Source organism: Semicossyphus pulcher, unplaced genomic scaffold, assembly GCF_022749685.1.
Source record: "Semicossyphus pulcher isolate SPU_LCO1_2020_fin unplaced genomic scaffold, fSemPul1.0.p SCAF_7, whole genome shotgun sequence".
NCBI classification, from domain to species: Eukaryota; Metazoa; Chordata; class Actinopteri; order Labriformes; family Labridae; genus Semicossyphus; species Semicossyphus pulcher.
In genome coordinates, this window is record NW_027211748.1 from 32624448 (window position 1) to 32648517 (window position 24070).

At 44.6% G+C, this 24070-nt stretch overlaps 2 protein-coding genes across 3 annotated transcripts; both read left to right on the plus strand.

The window, feature by feature from the left end:
• The first annotated feature begins 948 nt into the window (after positions 1 to 948).
• Positions 949 to 12909, plus strand: LOC138611631 (protein disulfide-isomerase tmx3a-like). The gene is made up of 16 exons (XM_069684805.1): positions 949 to 982; positions 2674 to 2845; positions 2972 to 3014; positions 4556 to 4679; positions 4884 to 4929; positions 6364 to 6444; positions 6952 to 7051; positions 7167 to 7244; positions 10356 to 10422; positions 11103 to 11201; positions 11569 to 11623; positions 11709 to 11762; positions 11945 to 12001; positions 12360 to 12489; positions 12568 to 12636; positions 12718 to 12909. The coding sequence occupies exons 1-16, from the start codon at positions 949 to 951 to the stop codon at positions 12907 to 12909; spliced, it is 1401 nt and encodes a 466-aa protein (XP_069540906.1).
• A 1324-nt stretch (positions 12910 to 14233) lies between these two features.
• On the plus strand, positions 14234 to 22978 carry cdyl (chromodomain protein, Y-like). Of its 2 annotated transcripts, none has more exons than XM_069684838.1 (7): positions 14234 to 14428; positions 18716 to 19439; positions 20108 to 20361; positions 20544 to 20716; positions 20820 to 21030; positions 21484 to 21627; positions 21860 to 22978. In XM_069684838.1, the coding sequence occupies exons 1-7, from the start codon at positions 14405 to 14407 to the stop codon at positions 22016 to 22018; spliced, it is 1689 nt and encodes a 562-aa protein (XP_069540939.1). In that variant the 5' UTR covers positions 14234 to 14404; the 3' UTR covers positions 22019 to 22978. The 2 variants fall into 2 exon arrangements, with proteins under 2 accessions (XP_069540939.1, XP_069540940.1); XM_069684839.1 differs by lacking the exon at positions 14234 to 14428 and adding an exon at positions 17655 to 17716.
• The last annotated feature ends 1092 nt before the right edge of the window (positions 22979 to 24070 follow it).

Here is a 24070-nt window from a genome sequence, read left to right on the forward strand (position 1 = left end):
CGAGTCCTGCTGGACGGAGAGCGAAGCTGGTAGATCCAGCATTGGGTCGATGAACTTTACCCGACAGGTGTCCACAGAGGTCACGGCTGACACCACTACCAAAGGCCCTCTTCAGCCAGCAGGCCGGACACACTGACTCAGATTTACCTGATGGGGACGCTGCAGGACCACTGCTTCCACTGTGACACCTGCTGCAGACATGTGTCTCCCCCTCCCCCATAGGAGGAAGTCTTCAGATCGGACCTGAACTGGACCTGGACTTGGAGCATTTTAAACTTAAAACTTAAAGAGTTTTTGAAGAGGTCTCAGTCTTGTAATCATGTATGATTTTGTGCTCCCTGTTTTACATGTTTTATTGTATTTTGTATCCTGTATTGTTTTATCTGTCTGATTGCTGTTGAGTCTGTTTTGTATTGTCTCTTGTGTATTGGTTGTTGATTTAATGTATTTTAAAGGCCCATCTAGGGACGGGCTTTGCAAATTAGCCAAGGCTATAAATGCTGTAGTGTGTGGCATCAGTTTACTTGCTTCATACTCGTCCCTAAACAAATAAACATGAAATTGGAGGTTTGGACTGAATGTCGAGGCGGAGGGGCAGAGCTTACCTTTAGCACTGATGACATCCCTGTTTTGCTTACAGTGGTCATATCAACGCTTGTGCAGGCGCAAACTGTCCCGATTGATTCTGAATCGTCTCAACTTCTGAGCTCATGTTCATGTTTGTAAGGATCACTTCCTGTTTCAGTCACTAGATCTGCCTGCCTCCTGTTCCTCTTAACAGCTCTGTCCAGCACCTTTGTGTCTGTGTTGTTGTTGGTGTCAATAAAGCTTCACAGAATTGAATGAACTCTGTTAATCTGTCAGATTAGTGCAGTGTTCAGGCTGTTAGCGGTTAGCAGATTAGCTGTGTGCTGTTAATCTGCTGCAGTACATCCTCCATCAGTCAACATGTTGCCCACGAGGAACTCGGCCCTGCTCTCAGGTACGTCCCGAACCAAACCTCATTCAGTTTTTTACTCATTCTGAACCAGCACAGCAGGTAGGCTGCAGCAGCTTTACAGAAACAAGAACTAAAGAGGGTTAAAGAGTTCAGACTCAGGCTGAAGGGTGATAGCACACACCTGAAACCCGTCAGTTCATTGATCACGTCAGATATCTGAGAATTTTATCCGAAATAAAGTCAAACTTTGATCTGAAGATGTTTCTGGATTATCTAGTCTGAAACACGTGAAGTGAAGAGTGTGCTCCTGCTGGAATAAGTATTTAATGTGAGCTTTATTCTGAAAGAATAGTCAGAATCTTCCTGTCCCTCATTAGATCTAACCCGATGAGTTAATCGCTCACCGATCACAGATCAATTAACCAATCACAGCTCTCATTTTTCACGTTTATGAAAATGATCAGAGTGAGACCTCTGTCGGCCAATCAAAGACAGCAGCCATCTTTGTTTGGGTCAGTTGTTGAAACCCAAAGGCTCTTCTCATTTCTCAATTTGTACCTCCTCGAGTGCTTTCCTCGATTCCTCTCCTCGCGTCTTAGTCCCTCCCACCGGAGATGCAAGGGGAGGAGGCGAGGAAGAGACACGAGGAGAGAGGAGTCGAGGCAACAGACATTTAACAACATGAGACGTCCCTGCTTCAGAGCCGTCACTTAAAAGCTGGTTTTATGATCTCTGTCAGCAGAACAGTGTTTATGACAAGTTACCTTTAATTCACTTCACAACGTGGCATAATGTCACGCGAATGTACGGCTGTCATACATGTTTATTTTTTAATTTAATACACACACACTCACACAAATAAGAGGAACATTTATTATAATCCTCAAACATAACTACGTGGCACCAACAATCATGCCCACAGATATTACCTGTCCAGTGTTCGTTTTACGCACACACGTGAGCACACAGCCTTGTGATCCAGCAGCAACAATAACATTTACAGCCGGCCTTTCTTTGATGGTCAGCACACAGAACTTTAATAAACACGAGATCCTGTCCGGACCTGACGGCGTGTCTGCAGATTTAAATAATGAATGAGTTACCTGCTGCGCCTCGCACGAAAATGTTATGTTTTATTTCTGCTCAAAAACAGTCGATACCTGAACATCAGGCCGTGGAAGCTTAAAATCAAAAGTCCACGCCTACACCTGTCCTTATTTTGTAGGAGACAGTTTGTCTTCTGGTTGTGATGAAGAGATAGCAGCATGTGGACATGCTGTGGGTTAGTCTGGCGTGCACTCTGTTAAATGTGAGACACGGCGCGGACAATACCTGCTCAGACGGAACAGGTGTCCCAGGAGCAGAGATATGCAGCAAAAGGCTCCCGCCGTGGTTTGTATATTCCAGCTGTGTTTCACGCCTCTTTTTACGTCACGGTGCCAAAAAGACTTCCGCAAAGGATACACCGGTGTATCCTCGCTCATAGCTCCTCCGGCAAGTCTCCTTGATCCTCTCTCCTCGAGATGCATTTTATGAATTGAGACATCCTTCAAGATGGCGTGCTGAGATCGATTTCCGGGTCACAGGCAGGAGGACCGAGGAGCAAGGAGACGAGGAGGCACAAAATAGAGAAATGAGGAAGGCCTCAAGTGTGCTGTTGGGCGCTCAGGAGACTACGTCACCTGGTCTCCATCAGCAGCCACACCTGTCATCCCTCTGCTGATGGAGACCAGGTGAGGTGGTTGAAAGCTCCGGAACCATCCGACAAGTCGACCAGAGGAAGGTGCAGTCAGCTGTCAGACCGTCCCTGTGCTTGTTTATTGTTTACTTGTCATTTATGTGTTTGTTGGTTTCAGTGCTCCTGGCGCTGTCGGTGTCGGCCTTCGTGGAGGAGCTCGATGATTCGTGAGTTTTTAATTTGTTTGGGCGAAAAAGTTTAAAACTGAGATTTTCTGAATGAATGAAACGTGTCAAAGTGCAGGTCAAACAGGAAACAACATCCTGTCTCTTCATGTGTTCATGTGTTCACAGCTTCATGCAGACAAGAGCAGCAGACGACATCTGGCTCATCAAAGTACGTCCCTGTTCATTTTATCTGACACCAACACTCGATCTGGTCAGTGATCAGTTATTGATTAGTTTGACTGAATGATTGCAGTAAGGAGGGTCCACAGGATGAAGGTCAGTGTGCTCTGTATCTTTAAATGCTGGCTCCTCCCCCTCTAATGATGTAAGCAGAGGTTTGATCTCCTCTCAGTGGTTGAAATTAAAACAAAACAGGAAACACGAGATGAAAACAACATTCATACATAAACAGTCAGTTGCACTCAGTCACAATAAATTGCTTTCTGCCCAGTGTCAGAATTCGGTTCCTTGATGGCACAAGGGTCAAAGTTTTGAAGGAGTCTTAATGGACCTATAGCGCCCCCCCCCCCCCCCCCCCCCAGAGGTCCTGGGTGAGGAGAGTCTCTGGTTCTGTTTGTGGCATAGACCTCAGGATCTGTGTCTGACTTGGAGAGCGTAGCTTTGTTCTCTTAAGTGCTTCCTGTCAGCCTCAGGGCAGGACACTTTGAACGGAACAGGACACCAGGGGGCGCTGAGGCAGCTTCGCTCTACGTAGAGTTCTTGAGAAGTAGCTGCTGTGCCTTCTTCACAACAGAGGTTGTGTTCACAGAACATGAGAGGTCCTGTGCCGGTGACTCTCTCCACTGTGTCTCCTCTGGTGAGGAGCAGGTTCCTTTCTGTTTCCTGAAGTTAATGATCAGGTCTTTTGTTTTGGAGGTGAAGAGTACCAGTTTATTGGCAGAGCACCGTTCAGTCAGTGTGTGGACCTCGTCCCTGTAGGCAGACGTAATGAATGTGAGAGCACTGTGGGTGGAGAGAAGGGGGGCGATGATCAATGGTTCCCCAGCTGATCCAGCTGCACGTGTGCGGACTAACACCCAGTCGAAACAGTTTGAATGATTGTCTTCAGTCCAGGAGCAACATCCTCACCTATGAGCCAGGTGGTTCCAGGTGAGTCAGTGCAGACAGCTGTGTTAATGGCATTGACAGGTTGATGTAAGGACAGACAGCTGGCGTCCTCAGTCTGCCAGAGTGCTGAAGAGACAGGTGATGACGCCTCTGTGACATCATTTCCCAGTCTGAGCCTCCACAGTCTCTCTCAGGTGGACTCAGGTGGACTCAGGTAGACTCAGGTAGACTCAGGTGAACTCAGGTGAACTCAGGTAGACTCAGGAGAATTCAGGTGGACTTAAGTAGACTCAGGTGGACTCAGGTAGACTCAGGTAGACTCAGGTGAACTCAGGTGAACTCAGGTAGACTCAGGAGAATTCAGGTGGACTTAAGTAGACTCAGGTGGACTCAGGTAGACTCGATGAACTCAGGTGGACTCAGGTGACTCAAGTAGAGTCAGGTAGACTCAGGTGGACTCAGGTGACTCAAGTAGAGTCAGGTAGACTCAGGTGGACTCTGCAGCAATCTTTAGTTTTGCACTGACCTGGAGGTGCAGTGTAGTTAGATCTGCATTGAATGAATTGTTTTTCTTATTATCATCATTGTATGTGTGTGTGTGTGTGTGTGTGTGTGTGTGTGTGTGTGTGTGTGTGTGATCAGTTTTATGCCCCCTGGTGTACGTTCTGTAAACAGCTAGATCCAGTTTGGCATCAGATCGGGTCAGAACTGAAGAGTCTCGGCTCTCCCGTCAACGTCGGCAAATCAGACGCCACTGCCAGCACCGGTCAGTGACCCTTTCAAAATAAAATCTTCAGATTAAAACTATCAAATATCAAAATAAAAGATCATACAGCAAAGCAGCACTGTAACAACCATGATAATTATTTTTAATAATTATTATATTAAATGTTAATATGGCTGAAACCTGCATGTTACAAACCCGGACCAACTGCAAAGGTCAAAGGTCAGTGCTGATGTGTTTTTTCAGGTTTGGCCAAAGAGTTCAGGGTCAGAGGTTATCCAGCTATCCTTATGTGAGTCCACACACACACACACACACTAACACACACACACACACACACACACACACACACACACACACACACACAAACAAACTCTGTTCTCTGTTGGCCTTTGATGAAGTGATGATCCCTCTGTGTGTGACATTACACTGTGTTACTACACAATTACACCATACTACATAATACTACTACACTGCATACTCTGTATAGAGTACAGACGCTTAGCTTCTGTACTCTGATAAAAATACAGCAGCAGTTTTCAGGGGACTCTATGCGTTGCATTAACGCACACCAGACTTTTAAATTGTCTGTACACTGCACTATTTTTATTTTTAACTCTAACTTTTGCACTCACTAATATCCTGCACAATTGCACAGTTTTTAATCTCACCTGTTGTACAAACTCTGCTATACTACACTGTATACTCTGCTATACTACACTGTATACTACACTGTATACGCTACTATACTACACTGTATACTACACTGTATACTCTGCTATACTACACTGTATACTCTACTATACTACACTGTATACTACACTGTATACTCTGCTATACTACACTGTATACTCTACTATACTACACTGTACACTCTGCTATACTACACTGTATACTACACTGTATACTCTGCTATACTACACTGCATACTCTACTATACTACACTGTATACTCTGCTATACTACACTGTATACTCTGCTATACTACACTGTATACTCTACTATACTACACTGTACACTCTGCTATACTACACTGTATACTACACTGTATACTCTGCTATACTACACTGTATACTCTACTATACTACACTGTATACTACACAGTATACTCTGCTATACTACACTGTATACTATACTATACTACACTGTATACTCTGCTATACTACACTGTATACTCTACTATACTACACTGTATACTACACTGTATACTATACTATACTACACTGTATGCTCCACTATACTACACTGTATACTACACTGTATACTCTGCTATACTACACTGTATACTCTACTATCATACACTACACTGTATACTCTGCTATACTACACTGTATACTCCACTATACTACACTGTATACTCTGCTATACTACACTGTATACTACACTGTATACTGTGCTATACTACACTGTATACTCCACTATACTACACTGTATACTACACTGTATACTGTGCTATACTACACTGTATACTCTACTATATTACACTGTATACTCCACTATACTACAGTGTATACTCTGCTATACTACACTGTATACTACACTATACTACACTGTATACTCTGCTATACTACACTGTATACTCTACTATCATACACTACACTGTATACTCCACTATACTCCACTGTATACTCTGCTATACTACACTGTATACTCCACTATACTACACTGTATACTACACTGTATACTCTGCTATACTACACTGTACTAAATTAGTTTTGTGTTTTCAGGATAAAGAAAGATGTGAAATATAATTATTCGGGACCGAGAACCAAAGATGGAATCTTGGACTTTGCTAATCGAGTCGGAGGGTGAGTGAGCGTCACTGTCGTCTAATGTCATAATTTTATTTCGTTATTATCTGATATTGTCATCTTTTATTACTAATAATGAATAATATCTCATGTTATTATCTTTTCTTATCTATCTTTTTATCCAACATTAAACAATAGCTTATATTAACATCTAGTGTTATCATGCATCTGTCTAATATATGATCTAATATTATGAAGTAATTTGATCTCCGATCATGTTGATCATCTAAAACCATGTAAATGTTTTGTGTTACGTGTGAACAGAGACAGAGCTGACAGTAAATCAAGGCAGTGGCCAATCACAGCACAGGAGGGCGGGGCTTATATTAGTAGGACTCCTCCTCAAATTAGATCCTTTAAACTGTTCAAAACTCTGAACAGGAACCAGACGACAGAATCAGAGTTTATACCCAGCATATTAATGATTTGATGCAAGATTTACTTATGTCACACATACTGTGACATCATGCTGTGGCATCACATCAGTGTGTCTGTGTTGTTAAGGCCACTGGTTCGATCCCTGAGCAGCCCGAAGCTCTTCCAACATGCCATGAGCCGCCATGATGTCATGACTGTTTATGTTGGAGCCACATCACCGCTGAAGGTACACACACACACACACACACACACACACACACACACACACACACACATACACACACACACACACACACACACACACACTCACACACACACTGCTGACTTTTTATGTGTTTCAGGGAAACTTCACATCAGCAGCAGAAGAGCTGATTGTTCACACCTACTTCTTCTCTGCATCCAGAGACATCCTGCCCAAGGTGTGAATGCAAGATACGTCAAGATACACATGATACACAGGATACAGCGGGAAACAGTAGGATACAGTAGGATACAGTAGGATACATTATGATACAGCAGGATACAGCAGGATACAGTAGGATACAGTTGGATACAGTAGGATACAGCAGGATACACAAGATACAGCAGGATACACATGATACAGCAGGATGCAGTAGCACACACAGGATACACAAGATACAGCAGGATACAGTAGGATACAGCAGGATACACAGGTTACAGCAGGACACAGTTTGATACAGCAGGATACACAGGATACAGCAGGATACAGTTGGATACAGCAGGATACACAGGTTACAGCAGGATGCAGTAGCACACACAGGATACACAGGATACAGCAGGATACAGCAGGATACAGTAGGATACAGTTGGATACAGTAGGATACAGCAGGATACACAAGATACAGCAGGATACACATGATACAGCAGGATGCAGTAGCACACACAGGATACACAAGTTACAGCAGGATACAGTAGGATACAGCAGGATACACAGGTTACAGCAGGACACAGTTTGATACAGCAGGATACACAGGATACAGCAGGACACAGTTGGATACAGCAGGATACAGTTGGATACAGCAGGATACACAGGTTACAGCAGGACACAGTTTGATACAGCAGGATACACAGGATACAGCAGGACACAGTTGGATACAGCAGGATACAGTTGGATACAGCAGGATACACAGGTTACAGCAGGATGCAGTAGCACACACAGGATACACAGGATACAGCAGGATACAGCAGGATACACAGGATACAGTCGGATACAGCAGGATACACAAGATACAGCAGGATACACAGGATACAGCTGGATATAGTTGGATACACAGGATACAGCAGCATACACAGGATACAGCAGGATACACAGGATACAGCAGGATACACAAGATACAGCAGGATACACGTGATATACAGAATGCAGTAGGATACACGGGATACACAGGTTACAGCAGGATACACAGGATACACATGATATACAGGTTACAGCAGGATACACAGGATACACAAGATACAGCAGGATACACATGATATACAGGATGCAGTAGGATACACAGGATACACAAGATACAGCAGGATACACATGATATACAGGATGCAGTAGGACACACAGGATACACAGGATACACAGGACAGACAGGAGACACAGGATACAGCAGGATACACAGGATACACAGGATACACAGGATACAGCAGGATACAGCAGCATACACAGGTTACAGCAGGATACACAGGATACACAAGATACAGCAGGATACACAAGATACAGCAGGATACACATGATATACAGGATGCAGTAGGACACACAGGATACAGCAGGATACACAAGATACAGCAGGATACACATGATACACATGATACAGCAGGATACAGTTGGATACAGCAGGATACAAAGGATACAGCAGGACACAGTTGGATATAGCAGGATACAGTTGGATACAGCAGGACACAGCTGGATACAGCAGGATACAGTTGGATACAGCAGGACACAGCTGGATACAGCAGGATACAGTTGGATACAGCAGGATACACAGGATACAGCAGGATACAGTAGGATACAGCAGGATACAGCAGGACACAGTTGGATACAGTAGGATACACAGGTTACAGCAGGATACAGCAGGACACAGTTGGATACAGTAGGATACAGCAGGATACACATGATACAGCAGGATACACAGGATACACAGGTTACAGCAGGATACAGCAGGATACACAGGATACAGTAGGATACAGCAGGATACACAAGATACAGCAGGATACAGCAGGATTAGTTGGATATAGTTGGATACACAGGATACAGCAGCATACACAGGATACAGCAGGATACACAAGATACAGCAGGATACACGTGATATACAGAATGCAGTAGGACACACAGGATACACAGGATACACAGGATACAGCAGGATACAAAGGATACACATGATATACAGGATGCAGTAGGATACACAAGATACAGCAGGATACACATGATAAACAGGATGCAGTAGGACACACAGGATACACAGGATACAGCAGGATACACAGGATACACAGGATACAGCAGGATACACAAGATACAGCAGAATACAGCAGGATACACAAGATACAGCAGGATACACGTGATATACAGAATGCAGTAGGACACACAGGATACACAGGATACAGCAGGATACAGCAGGATACAAAGGATACACATGATATACAGGATACACAGGATACACAGGATACACAAGATACAGCAGGATACACATGATATACAGGATGCAGTAGGACACACAGGATACACAGGATACACAAGATACAGCAGGATACACATGATATACAGGATGTAGTAGGACACACAGGATACACAGGATACACAGAACACACAGGAGACACAGGATACAGCAGGATACACAGGTTACAGCAGGATACAGCAGGATACACAGGTTACAGCAGGATACACATGATATACAGGATACACAGGATACACAGGATACACAAGATACAGCAGGATACACATGATATACAGGATGCAGTAGGACACACAGGATACACAGGATACACAGAACACACAGGAGACACAGGATACAGCAGGATACAGCAGGATACACAGGTTACAGCAGGATACACAGGATACACAAGATACAGCAGGATACACATGATATACAGGATGCAGTAGGATACACAGGATACACAGGATACACAAGATACAGCAGGATACAGCAGGATACACAGGATACACAAGATACAGCAGGATACACATGATATACAGGATGCAGTAGGACACACAGGATACACAGGATACAGCAGGATACACAGGATACACAAGATACAGCAGGATACACAGGATACACAAGATACAGCAGCATACACATGATATACAGGATGCAGTAGGACACACAGGATACACAGGATTTCACAAGATACAGCAGGATACAAAGGATACAGCAGGATACAGCAGGTATAGCAGGATACACAGGATAGAGCAGGACACAGTAGGATACAGAGCTATATGGAGTAGAGTGGATGTAGCCAACCTGGCTGCTGACCTGCTTCGTGGTGCGTTTGGTGTCTGTGGGTAATCTCAGTGTTTGTTTCAGGCAGTCTCGCTGCCCTCGCTGCCGGCTGTGCTGATTTTTAAAGATGGAACCTCCTTCACCTTCAACGGTGAGACAGGAAAATGAATTTACACACTGATGATCAATGTGTGTTTGGAGCTGTAACAGTTACCCTGACAACTTTCTTTCTGAAGACACTGAAAAAACTGTCAAAGCTTTAAAGGAGGAAACAGGAAGTGAAAAGATGTTTGCACAAGAGATGTTGAAGCAGTTAAAGCGGCTGTAGCAGTATCCGTGTGAACTTTAAAGGAGTTCAGGTACAACAAGTAGTTTCAAGATTAACACCTTTCAGAGTCAGTGTGTCTGTAAACAGTGAAAGTATTTTAAGTGTCACCTTAAGAGAGAGCTCAGAGCAGGCCACAGTCAGCTTCAGGCGAAGAAATGAAAGCAGTATAAACACAAGTTAGAAAACTATGAAAGAAGCTGAAAGTTCACTTTGAAACTTCAGACAATGTTTAGACACAGAGTAAACACACGGAGCTCCATCGTAGATTTCTGAGTCTGAAGCAGGTGTTCAGTGTGTTTGAAATGACAGCTGTTCATCATGCAGGTATAAAACACAAAGGAGTTCAATGATCACTAAATCATAATGTTGAAAGACAAAGATTGAAAGAAATCACTTTTATTATGTGTGAATAAAATTTGAATTAACCTTTCCTCCTCAGGTGGAGTGCAGATGTTCAGGTTAACTCCCAGTTCTGGTTCTTAATTACTTTTTTTGTCTTTCAGAGGAACTAGACGGTGATCTTAAGTCGTGGATCAACAGAGAACGTTTCCCAAACTACTTCATGATCGACAGCTACACTCTGTATGCCATGGGAGAGACAGGTAACATCAACGCACCTCAGTCTGATGTCACATCCTCACCTTGAACGGGTAGAGACACCTTGTACTTTAACAATACATTTATTCCCACTCACTGAAGTCTTATTGTGAAAAGCCCCCCCAGAAAGTAAATATTATTTAGACTGAAGGTGTTTGTGACGATGTGATTGTCATATCTTTCCTCATTGGTTGTCAGATGTAAACATTAGAACCTTGTTTAAACACTCTCACTCATCACAAACACAGTTTGAGTTTGATTTAGATTCATGGTTCTCTTGTGTAACAGCAGCATCAAGTGGACGTCAGAGGAACTTCAGCTGTGGGAGCTGGGAATTGGTTGGTGTGTAGTGACTCTGTCTCTTTCCTGCAGGTAAACTCGTGGTGTTGGCGCTGGTGGAGAAGAGGCTGTGTGAGAAAAGTCAGAGGTAAGGCTGTGTCCAACCTCCATCAGTGAACAGGTAAACAAACACTGTGACATCATCTGTGATGCGTTTCCTGTTACCTGTTCAGGTTTAAAAGTCTTGTGGAGAAAGTGGCTGAAGATCACAGAGAGACCTACAGAAGGTCAGAGACTGCCTGTCTGTCTGCCTTTTGTCCAACTGTCTGTCTGACTGTCGGCATAACATCTGTTTCTCTGTCTGTCTGACTGATTGTCCGACTGTCTGTGTGTCTGCCTGTCTCTCTGTGTGCTCGTGTCTTACTGTCTGTTTGCCTGCCTGTCTGACTGACTGATTGCCTTTTTTCAGGAGTTTCTACTTTGGCTTCATGGAGGACACTGATTACATCAGTGGACTGGTGATGGAGTAAGTTTGTGTTTCACTAACATGTCTAGTTACTAACATGTCTAGTTACTAACATCTCTAGTTACTAACATCTCTAGTCACTAACATCTCTAGTTACTAACATCTCTAGTTACTAACATCTCTAGTCACTAACATCTCTAGTTGTGTGTGTGAATGGGTGAATTTGACATGAAGTGTGAATGCAGCTTTGAGTGGTCACAAGAATAGAAAAGAGACATATGAATGACTCGATTTGAATGACTCGATATGAATGACTCGATTTGAATGACTCGATATGAATGACTCGATATGAATGACTCGATAAAACAGGTGGGCTCACCTTGATCCAGGTGTTGATTCAGCGTACTGTGTTTGTCAGTGATGTCATCGTTCCCTCCTTCATTGCGGTTAATCTTTCCAACGATGGCTACTTCCTTGCGCCGGTCACTGTGGAGACAGAGCGCCACCTGCTGGACTTCCTGGACGGGGTTCTGGACGGCAGCGTCCAGGTGAGTCTGGACTCGTTTGGAAACTTTCTGCTGTGTTTGATATGTCGAAAGCTGGAGGTGTGACTTGTTTCTTCTCAGTGTCAGGGAGGAAATGGCATCGATCAGCGAATCAGACGCTTCATTTATGACGCCAAAACCTTACTGCTGGTAAGTGTTGCCATCCTCAGTTCTGTTTTCTGTTTCCTGTCTCTCTGACCTCTAACCCCTGTCCTCTGTCTGTCCATCCAGCCGGTGTTAAGACAAGCTCCTCTGCTCGGTTGCTTCCTGGTCGGCTTCCCATTTGCCCTCGCAGCCGTCTTCTGCTACCTCTGCCTGAAGAAACGACCCATCATGTACAACGAAGACGACGACGACGATGTCGCACTGTTAGCTCCATCTCTGCAGCGACACAAAAAACTGACCAACAAAAAGTCTGACTGAGGAGGAGAGTCAGGAGAAGGAAGTGATTCAGATGTAGATCCAGAAACCAGAAGATGACATCGTGTTTGTGTGAGATAAAATAAAAACAGTGTAAGTTATCGGATTAAATGTCGACTTGTTTTGTTTAAAGATGTTTGAGCTTCAGGCTGCCCAATCTTTGATGTTTATTAAAATGTTGCTCCAACTTTATCTGAATCTCTGAAACACCACCTGCCTGTTTCCTCCTGAGGGAGTCTGACTTTACTGGATGATGGAGACGAACAGCAGGGAGAGCTCATGCTCCGATGAAGAAGATGAAGAAGAGGACGAACAGAGCTTCAATAAATTTATGGAAAACAAAAGTTATGAAAAAAGTGTTTTGTTGACTTGAATTTATTTTTAATATTTAATCTGACAGAAGAGCAGCCTGACCTTTGACCTCTGATCAGAGTGTCTCCACTCTCACTTTATTGAACCATGTATTCACTCCGGTCTCAGTCTATTATTCAGAACAGTTTGTCATCATAAACAAAGATAAAGAAATCTGTAATATTCTGTTCACTTGAACTGATTTGTTGAGCTTTGTTGTTTTTCTGCTTTCACAGAACAAGTACAAAACACACTTTGGATCAGCTGTCATTATACTGAAATATAAACAACGAGTCTGTGGTCCAAACAAAAGCAGCAATTGTGCTCACTTTTAAGCTAACAGGGTTAGGGTTAGGAAAGCTTATGGTCCAATTAGCTAGCCAAAGTTAGCATCTACAGCACCTCTACATAACCCCATCAGCTGCCCTCCAGCTCCTGACCTGACTCTGCTTATGAGAGTAGCTTTGTTAGCTAACATCATGCTAAAACGGTTACCCAGACAACCGCTGTTCTTGACTTTTACCTAACATGAAAATAGAATCCTTAAAGGTATAAACAGAGGTTTTAAAGTAAATGATCAGTTTAATTTGGTTTGGTTTACATAAGAAATATAAATGATAAAATATAATGCAATTTTCAATACAGTCGTCAACACATTTGAGATTAATTAATGGAAACCTTAATGGACTTTTTAGTGTTTTTAAATTAAGTTTTGAATTTTACCTTCTTTCACAAAATCAGGCCTTTAGGAGTAAGTTTTATTTTATTTTATTTTTCCTAAAACGTTATTAATGATCAATGAAAACTCCCCCACAGTCAATTAATTTTTCATTAATTTTCCCTTCTCATTAAACGATGTGATGAGCTGCAAATTAAGGTAAAAAAAAAAAGAAGAAGAGGAAATTCCCTTTCAAAATTAAAGTCCCACATTCGTACCGGGGGGCTTTTATTTCGGAGGTCAGTCGGTCAGACCGGATGTGGAAGTAAGGCTGCAGTGCTAACTGCTAGCGGCTAGTTAAGTGTGATAAACTCGCTTTCTCTCCGGTCATTCGTTGGTCAGACACGGAGCGGACTCTTTCACACTCTCTCATGCTGCTGCTCCACTGAAGACGCTTCTGGAAGCTGCTCGTGCACGCGCTCAGTCTCCATGGCTACGGAAGAGTTCTATGAGGTGACGCGAGCTAATGCTAACATGCTAACGGTAGCTAACGGCAAAGTTCAGAGTGAACTTTATAAACTTTTCAACCTGAGCAGGTCCAGATCGACAGGCAGGCGGAGTAGACTGGTTAGTTAGCAGCTAGTTAACTAACTTGGTTAAAGTGGGTGAGAGTCTGTCCGCATATTAATAACTACAGTTAGCATCTATGACTAGCCTGCAGAGTTAGCCCGCTCTCCGTTAGCTTGTTGCAAGCTCAGTGTTAGCTCTGTGCTAGCTTAGTGCTAGCTGAGATGACAGTGTACGACTTCAGTCTGTGTTAAATGTGTTCATAAACTTCAAACCGTTTCAGAGAGTGAAGAGAAAGTTTGGTTTTAAACTTTGATCAAACTTTCATGTTTTGATTGAGCCCCTTTTATTATAGTGGTGCTTTATTTTTAAATGTTTAATTAGCTTATAATTAAACTTCATAAAGGTCAGACTTTATAAAACTTTCATCACAAATAATTTAATCAATTGAAAAAATAAATAGTGACTTTGATAATTGATTATTAACTGAAAATGTATTGATGTATTTTTATTTTAAAGTGATAACCTTGAACATTTTCATTTAAAAAAATGTCTGTTAAGTCCATTGACTGTATATAAAGATGGACAACACGTCTCCATCTGCTCTCATTGTATGAATTTGAAGCCAATATAGCCCTGTGATAGGCGCTGCCATCTTGCATTGGTGACTTCATTTAGAGCCAGAGCTGCGTGGGTGGAGCCACCGTAGCCACTTCCGCTAACCAAAACACACATTTAACATACCGATAAAAACATCAAGAATCCTGCATGCCGACGTGTTTAACAGCAGAGCAGCTTCTTGTGTCGGTCTGAAGCAGATATTCACACTTATGGAAAGTTCAATGACTGTAGTGTTAGTGTTAGTTACGTCTCCTCTCGCCGTTCCTCCTCTACTCTGCTCCTCGGGAACAGAACGCTGCAGGAGCCCCATTTGTCAACAGAGCTGTCAATCATGAGGCCACACCCCCTTTTTATAGCATCAAATAACTAATTAAAAGTAAACTGAACGCTTGGACATAAATCAGCATGATAAGAACTAACTATAATGACAGAAACCATGTTTGAGAAAAATGTGTTTGACGTGTATTTTGATTTTATAGTTTGACTCATGTCCCATCTGTTAACATGGAGGAGGCGGGCTTTATGAGCTATACTGCAGCCAGTTTCTGTGGTTAAGTCACTTTCTATCGCTGAATGAGGTAACAACATGGTGATTGAGTCTATGGCCAACTGATGAAAGCCTTTGCATTTGCAGTATATAAAAGAGATGGGGACGGATACTCGAGTACTCGTTGTTGCGTCATTATTCGGGTACACTACTTGCGCTCCTGCACATGCGTTGTTTACGGCTAAAGTAGTTTAACTCAGTTAGCTTACATGCACCAGAAATACGAGTTTGATGCTGAACCACATGCGCTTCAAGCACAAGGAGAAGCCAGCAGAGACAGACGACAGGCAGTCGTGCATCACATCATTGGCTAGCCCTGTTAGCACACGCTCTCATTAAGTGTTGTGGAAGGAGAATGCTTCTGTGAGCTGATGGCGTTTGTTGAGCCGGAATACAAGCCACCATCACGCCGTGCAACAGCTACGAGAGTGGAAAAAATGACTTAACGTGTTAAGCAACACAGAACAGAAGTCCGTACAGTCCTCTACCGCTGTGGCGTTTGACTACGGAATGTTACAACAACGTTAATTGGAAGGCCTGTTTAGGTTGTTTAATAAATGCTTTTGAAATTGCACTTTCTGGGAAAGTGTTAGATAGTAATGTTCTCTTACGGGCATAACTTTTTTTTTAACAGTTAAAAAAATGAATAATTTTCGAGTGCTTGATTACTCGTTCATGAGGTAATTAGATTACTCGAATATTGCGATTACTGGAAATGCCCATCCCTAGTATATAGTATTATTATGGGCTGGGTGTCTGTGGCGGCGCCCAGTTAGTGACGCGTTTTCCATCACCCAGCAGTGGTTGGTCTGCCAGAGAGGGTAGGCGGAGCTAAGCGGCTTCTTTTCCGCTCTCTGCAAGTGTTGCGAGTAAACAGTAATCTACTATGGCTGAACAAACAAAGAAAAGATGGATGACTACAGATACAACTTCAACAAGAAGTGAAAATCCAAAGAAGAAGAAACAAACTCGACGCTCAGATGAAGCAAACAGTCTGAAAAGGAAAGCGACCGTCAGCCAGGAAAATCAAGAGTTACAACCGGAGCCGACCGTGGACGTCACACATGCAGCACTGTGTGGATATCTGAAGTGTGCTCCTGCAGTTAGTGTTTATCGCTGTAGGTGCCGCCAAAGAGAACGAAACTGAGATCATCGAGATTCTAACTTTAACAAAAAAACCAAACTATTCTGCCATGTGAGAGCTGAAGTGATTATTGATCATTACACAGTTTACAGCGAAAGTTAATGAGTAGTTGACAGAGGCCTCATGTAGGGCTGCAACACTTAATCGATTAAATCGATTAAAATCAATGATTAAAATAGTTGGCAGCGAATTTCATCATCGATTAGTTGGGTCTATGTTATGATGCACGGCATGCGCTGTGAAAATGTCATGGGGACAGCCAGCCAATGCCGTGGCTTGTGTAGCTCACGTGATGGATTACAGGAAGTTACAACTTCTCCGGTCTCCTCTGGGATGAACAGTAGCTGTGTCCCGATCCAGGGGCTGCAGCCTTCGAAGGAGGCGGTCCACGGACTCATTCAGAGCCTGCGTAGACGTTAAAGCCGAACTGAAATGAGATGGTCTGGTCTATGGAGGATTTCCTGTTTTTGTCACCAGCTGTTCCCGCCATTACCCTTGCGTCACCAAACGCCGCTCCTGTCGCCTAGCAACAGGTAGCTAGCAGGCTAAATAGCTAGCATAACTAACGTAGAGTAAATTAACCAATTAATTTAAAGATAATTTGTTTCAAGGGCCCTTTAGTTTTCTTAAACATTTGTATCTTTAGCTATTCGATTGATTTGGAACAAAAATGTAAGCGTATTCCTCGGCTCCATTTCGTTTGAATTGGTGCGCAATGTATCTTGGGATATGTTGGGCCGTGAAGGATGCACCCGATGGAGCCTTCATGGCCCGGGAAACGGAGGACGCATTTGTCAGATGCATCTGAAGGAGCCTTTGATGGAACAGCCTTCAACACGCTGCTGTGACGCCATCGGCCTTCATATACGTCGTTCGAAGGCTGCGGCCGCTGGATTGGGACACAGCTAGTAACTATTTTTCAGTGAGGAGTATGTGTTTGTTGTACAGTGCTGACGAAGTGTCCGCCTCTTGCAGATTAATGTCTGTTTACACAAACGCACGATTACGGATTCTAACGTTCATTTTCACGTAACGGACCTTAACTCCGTCTATTTTCTCTCCGTGGTTTGATGGGCCCAGAACCGGGCCGCTGATAAAGCAGCAGATGATAGTATGCCGTAGTAGTGAAGGTGTTAATAAGCTAACGCCATTGATGACGCTATTTTAATGCTAATTCTTGATAAAGCTAACGCCCGGCTTCATTAAACCTCACAACATGGAGAGAAAACTGTCCGTCACGTGTTTAAACTAACTTTTAATCTTGCGTTTGTCGGTCATCTGTGAGACACTGCAGAATAAGCTAACGCTAATTAGCTGAAATTTGGTCAGAGAGACACTGGAGTATAACATAACATATTGTTTAATATATTTCATGCCGTTAGTCAGAGACAGAATAAAGTGAATGTCTTATTTATTCACAACAGAAACTTGAGCAACATCTGATCAAACGTATATTCGTTAGTTTCCCTGTTATACTCAGTTCATGGCTGCAGCCCCAGTGTGCTGTTTTATTGTGTCTTTGTGGCTTAAATCAAGATTAGTAAGACATTAATTGAGTTACATTAATGATATGTTAACATTGCATTGGACAAGAACTCAAGATATAATAATTTTTGTGTTTTGAATAAAATGCTGGAAATACTAAAATTACTTTTTTGTTTTTATCCGATTATTAATCGATTAATCGAAGTAATGGACAGATTAATCAATTATCTAAATAGTTGTTTGTTGCAGCCCTAGCCTCATGGGCTCACTGAATCTGTTAAACAACAATGATGCACATGAGAGTGTTGGAGCTGCACATTATCAGGTCTCAGCATCTACCTGCTGAGGTACACCTGTGCAGCAGTCACCTTGTTGACTGAGCTGCAGATGAAGTAAAGGCATGTGAGCGACTGTGCTAACAGTGTTGGTCCTGCAGGTGGAGAGGATCATGGATAAGAGGAAGAGTAAGAAGGGGAGGATGGAGTACCTGGTCAGGTGGAGAGGGTACGGGTCAGAGGGGGACACCTGGGAGCCTGAGAGTCACCTGTCCACCTGCATGATCTACGTCCACGACTTCAATCGTCAGCAGGCGGGGAGGCACAGAGACGCCACCTTACTGCGCTCCACTCGCAGCTCTCCTAGCATGCACTGCAGCCACGCCCACAGGCTGCCCTCTAGGCCGCCAGCTGCTCACAGTGACATCAGCAGGGGTTTAACAGGAGGCTGCGATCAGCTGAAACACACTCTGGGTCCAGTTCTCCTGCCCTCTGCTGGACGCCCCGCCTCCCTCAGCTCCCAGCAGCCTTTGCAGATCGGCAGGTTCAGCAGCAGTCTGATGTCTGTGGCTTCGGTCGGCTCTGCTCGCCGCAGTCTGGACCTGTCCAAGACCGGCATCAAGATCCTGGTCCCCAAGAGCCCGATGAGCCCCCGCCTGGACACAGAGGAGTCCCCCAGTGAGGCGGCTCTAAGTCTGGAGGCTGGCGCTCAGGAGGCTCACCTGGTGCCGCCCGAGGTGGCCCTGCTGGAGAAACCTGCAGGTGTGCAGCTGGGGCCTGGAGAGGAGAGGGCCCGCATGGGGACCAGACCCCGCAGCCAGAACCCCCAGCCCCCCCCACGGGTCCCCCTCATACCGGCTGCTATGTGCTCCCTTGTCGCCACAGGTGAGGTGTGCATATGTGTGTGTGGACAGCATGATGTGTAACCAGCTCAGTGATGAGTTTTCTGCTTATTGGAGTGTTTGTGTTTGAGTGACAGTGGTTCAAATGTCCTTTAAGATGAATACAGACATGTCTTTATCGCTGCCTGGTGGTGCTTTAACAACATACCAGTGTGTCCCGATTGTGAGGCAGGCAGGTGTGGCTCAGGTTTGGGTGGTTCAGACAGGTGATCTGTCGATGGGACGGTGATCAGGTGTGAAACACTCGTCAGAGCTGCAGATTGTTTCATGTTTGAGGAGGCGAAGCCACAACGTTCTAGCTGAAGATAAGACAGAACTTTATTAACCCTGAACTAAACTATAGTTCCAAAAAATACAGTACAAGTAAGAGAAATACGAAAAACAACTCAAATATCGGTTAAAATATAAAGTGTATGGGTTAATGCAAAAGAGACCTAATAGAAAAAGAATATTACAATAGTTATTTACAGCAGTAATGTTAGCTAGCATGCTACTGTTGAAAACAGACAGGTACAGTCCCACCTCCAGTGAGCTGACGTGTTGCCCTTTACTAAGTTAACCTGGAGCAGCTCACCTGCAGACGAGAATTGCCCGAATCCCCCCCCCCCCCCCCCCCACCCCGAGATGTCTGACGTGTTCTGTCTCCTCCAGGCAACTCCCCTCTGATGGAGGCTGTTGCTGCCAACGGGACATTGGGTGTGCAGAGTGCTGTTACCGGGGCGACCAGTGTGACCGGGAAACGTCGTCTTGAGGAGCGTTCAGCTTTCGACAAACGTCTGAGATTCAGTGTTCGTCAAACAGAGAGCGCGTACCGCTACCGCGACATCGTGGTGAAGAAACAAGACGGCTTCACGCACATCCTGCTGTCTACCAAGAGCTCCGAGAACAACACGCTCAACCCTGAGGTGAGGCCACACCCCCACAGGTAGACTGCACTCTCCTATCAGAGAGCAACGTCCCCTTAGTCCTGAGAGAGGCCACACCTCCACAGGTAGACCATGCCCTCCAAACGTAGAGCCACAGCCCTGACTTCCGAGCACCTGCTGAAACACCTTATGGCCATGTTTTATGTCTTCCTCTTCCTCAGGTGATGAAGGAGATCCAGAGCGCCATGGCAACAGCAGCATCAGATGACAGTAAGCTGGTGTTACTCAGCGCTGTGGGCAGCGTGTTCTGCTGTGGCCTTGACTTCCTGTATTTCATCAGACGCCTGACTGACGACAGGAAGAAGGAGAGCATCAAGATGGCTGAAACCATCAGGTAAATCCTCCTGGAGACGCCGGGTTGCCATGGCAGCAGTGTGTGATGTCATCAGTAAGTTATGAATTCAGTCAGTTGTCATTGACCTCTGACCTCTCAACAGGACCTTTGTCAACACCTTCATCCAGTTCAGGAAGCCGATTGTGGCGGCAGTGAACGGGCCTGCACTGGGCCTTGGTGCCGCCCTCCTGCCTCTGTGTGATGTAGTGTGGGCCAATGAGAAGGCCTGGTTCCAGACGCCGTACACAACCTGCGGCCAGACACCTGACGCCTGCTCCTCCTTCACCTTCCCCCGCATCATGGGCCCTGCATCGGTCAGTCCTGCTCTTTATCCTACAGTGTCATTATCCTTGATGTTTAATTAAAGTTACCTTATTATCAACACCAGAACAGTAGTTAACATTTTATTCAGAACCTCTTCAGAACCTTCATTAATCACTTCATCACTCAGCTTCTGAACCAAACCTCCTTCATTAATCACTTAATTATCCCAGCTTCTTCTTCCGTTCCAGGCTAAGCTAACAGGTTCTGTTCCAGGCTAAGTTAACAGGTTCTGTTCTAGGCTAAGCTAACAGGTTCTGTTCTAGGCTAAGTTAACAGGTTCTGTTCTAGGCTAAGCTAACAGGTTCTGTTCCAGGCTAAGCTAACAGGTTCTGTTCTAGGCTAAGCTAACAGGTTCTGTTCCAGGCTAAGCTAACAGGTTCTGTTCCAGGCTAAGCTAACAGGTTCTGTTCCAGGCTAAGCTAACAGGTTCTGTTCCGTTCCAGGCTAACGAGCTGCTGCTGAGTGGCAGGAAGTTGACGGCGCAGGAGGCATGTTCTAAAGGTTTAGTGTCTCAGGTTCTTTGGCCGGGAACCTTCACACAGGAAGTGATGCTGCGAATCAAAGAGCTGGTGACTGTTGACCTGCTGGTCAGTCTCTCTCTCTCACACACACACACACACACACACACACACACACACACACACACACACACACTTTATTCAGTATATATAAACAGTATTTGTATGCAGTATAAACCATGTATGAATATGTTCATAGTATTTCTTCACACCACCAACATCTGATCTCTGTATTTCTCAGTCAGTTCTCATTGTCTCTACTCTCTCTGTGGTTCTTGTGGTTCCACTTCCTGTCCTGCAGGTCCTGCGGGAGTCTAAAGCCCTGATGAGGAACACCAGCCGCAGTGCTCTGGAGCAAGCAAACGAGCGCGAGTGTGAAGCCCTGAAGAGAGTTTGGGGCTCATCACAGGGAACAGACTCCATCCTGCAGTACTTGCAGAGGAGAACTGAGCTCTGCTAGAACCAGGACCAGAACCTAGAACAGGAGCAGGACTGGTCCCCTGACTCGGTAGATTCCGAGCTGGAAGGCGTCTCTGAACATTTCCTCCTTTTGTTGTAACATTTAAATTATGATTTCGTTGATTTAAAAACAGTCCGGCATTCGTGTGAATCCTCCCGTTCCCCGTCTCCTCCACAGTTTAATCTCACATGTGGGGTTCCTCAGGGTCCGCCCGGGGTCCTCAGGTTTACATCAAGAAACGTGGGATTCATTGTATATTCTTACTATTATTATTATTATTGTATAATTATTTACAAGTGACGGAGGTTTATGTTTTATTACTGTTGTTTCCCCCAGCCTCCAGTCTTCATGCTAAGCTAGGCTAACCTTCCTGGGCTTTGTATCTTATACATGTTCCAGAGATAAAACTGAAGCTTGTGACCCTGATAGAGAACCAGAGGATTTGTAAAATGTTGGACTGTTACTTTAAACAGAGGTTACCTCTGACCTTCTCCCAGAATTCTCTCTCATGAATTTCAAGATGGAGGATAAACAGGAAGTGAAGGCTGAGCAGAAACAGGAAGTGAACTTACCGGGGGACAGGGTTTATGTTTTCTGAACAGAGGAGATCATCAGACGTTCTACAGGATCTCTGCAGCTCCTCAGGTTGTCCTCTCCCACACCTGGTGGTGTTTCCTTTGGCGCCACCCTCAGGATAAACTTCACATGGTTACCTCCACTCGCCATCAGGATGTAGTGACCTATGCAGCCTGCGGGGGGCGCTGACGGGACTCTGAACTGATTATATCTGTGATCATGCAGCACATTCACAGTGATGAATTATGGTTAAATACTGATGACTGAGGTCACGTGATCACTTGTCAGCTGACTGAACTATGACTCAGACTGAGTCCCGGGCCTGATAAGGATCAGGATCAGGTGTGAATCAGCCTGATGTGAATAAAGGCGTGGTCTCTGTGAAACATGATGGGTTGTGTCTCTGTGTTCGGCTCTGACCCTGCTCTGACCCTCCTGAGGACCTGCTGTGACATGTTTACTCTGAATGTTTGATTTAAAAGTGACCAGCAGGGGGCGTCGTTAGGATGTCAGTCAATGATGGAGAGGATTCAAACACTGAGGGCGCTGGAGCTTCAGCATCTCTAGACTGTCTTTACCTGTGTCAACACCTGAGCACAGAGAGAACAGGTGTCATGAAGGTGGGTTTGTTAACCTCCCTCTGCTTCAGGCTCTGAGTGCGCTCACCGAAACAGGGGCCTTAGACGTGTCGTGTGACGTCACTCTTGCGCAAAAAGAACTGATCGCTGGTTATGATGAACTAAAGTTACTTTACCAAATTAATTCAGGTGATTGATCTGTGACAACAACCTGCTGACTAATTTAATAAAAACATGATCCACAGTGTGTCGCTGCTGAAGGCCTGCAGGTTCCTGAGGTGAGACCAGCTGTCGTTTCCCTGGAGTCAGAATAATCACTGCGGGGAACATCAGATGACCTACAGCAGAAATAAACATGTTTACAGCCTGGTACAAAAAGCCGTCTGGGTCTCTATGGCTCATTTCTCTCTTCATGACAACTGGGGATGTAACGATACCTCGAAATGCAGTTAAAAATCGAGACATATAAGTGACGAGTCAAATCGATGAGATGAAGAGATTAATCACAGTAGTATTTTCTAAACAGCAGAGGGCGCTATCTGTCTTTGGCTTCTCTTGTTCGACGTCATCACGTCCTTAGTGTCTATAGCTGAGTAGAGGAGTAAATAATGCAGCCCTATAATATAATGATGTGCAGCTCCACATCGGTGCATCAGAGTCTGTAGCTGTGTCCCAATCCAGGTGCTGCATCCTGTTTTGTCACCTGCATGTAAACTTTTAGCACGCGATGCTGCTGCTGCTGTCACGCAGTGTCGGCTAAGTTACGCTTTCAGGGCTTTTCAGTTACGCGAGGCAGCTTTTCAGTGAGTGTATTCCCGTTATCGGCGACACGTCGCCCTGGTGTTGGTCAACGCTGCGGCCTCATAAACGGAGCGGACATGCCGCAGAGTGTTTACTG

Coding starts and splice junctions, on each gene's coding strand:
- LOC138611631 (XM_069684805.1), top strand. CDS start 949: ATGTTGCCCACGAGGAACTCGGCCCTGCTCTCAG. Junction 2,846..2,971: donor GTGGAGGAGCTCGATGATTC/GTGAGTTTTTAA, acceptor ATGTGTTCACAG/CTTCATGCAGACAAGAGCAG. Junction 12,490..12,567: donor TTCTGGACGGCAGCGTCCAG/GTGAGTCTGGAC, acceptor GTTTCTTCTCAG/TGTCAGGGAGGAAATGGCAT.
- cdyl (XM_069684838.1), top strand. CDS start 14,405: ATGGCTACGGAAGAGTTCTATGAG. Junction 20,717..20,819: donor AAGATGGCTGAAACCATCAG/GTAAATCCTCCT, acceptor ACCTCTCAACAG/GACCTTTGTCAACACCTTCA. Junction 21,628..21,859: donor TGGTGACTGTTGACCTGCTG/GTCAGTCTCTCT, acceptor CCTGTCCTGCAG/GTCCTGCGGGAGTCTAAAGC.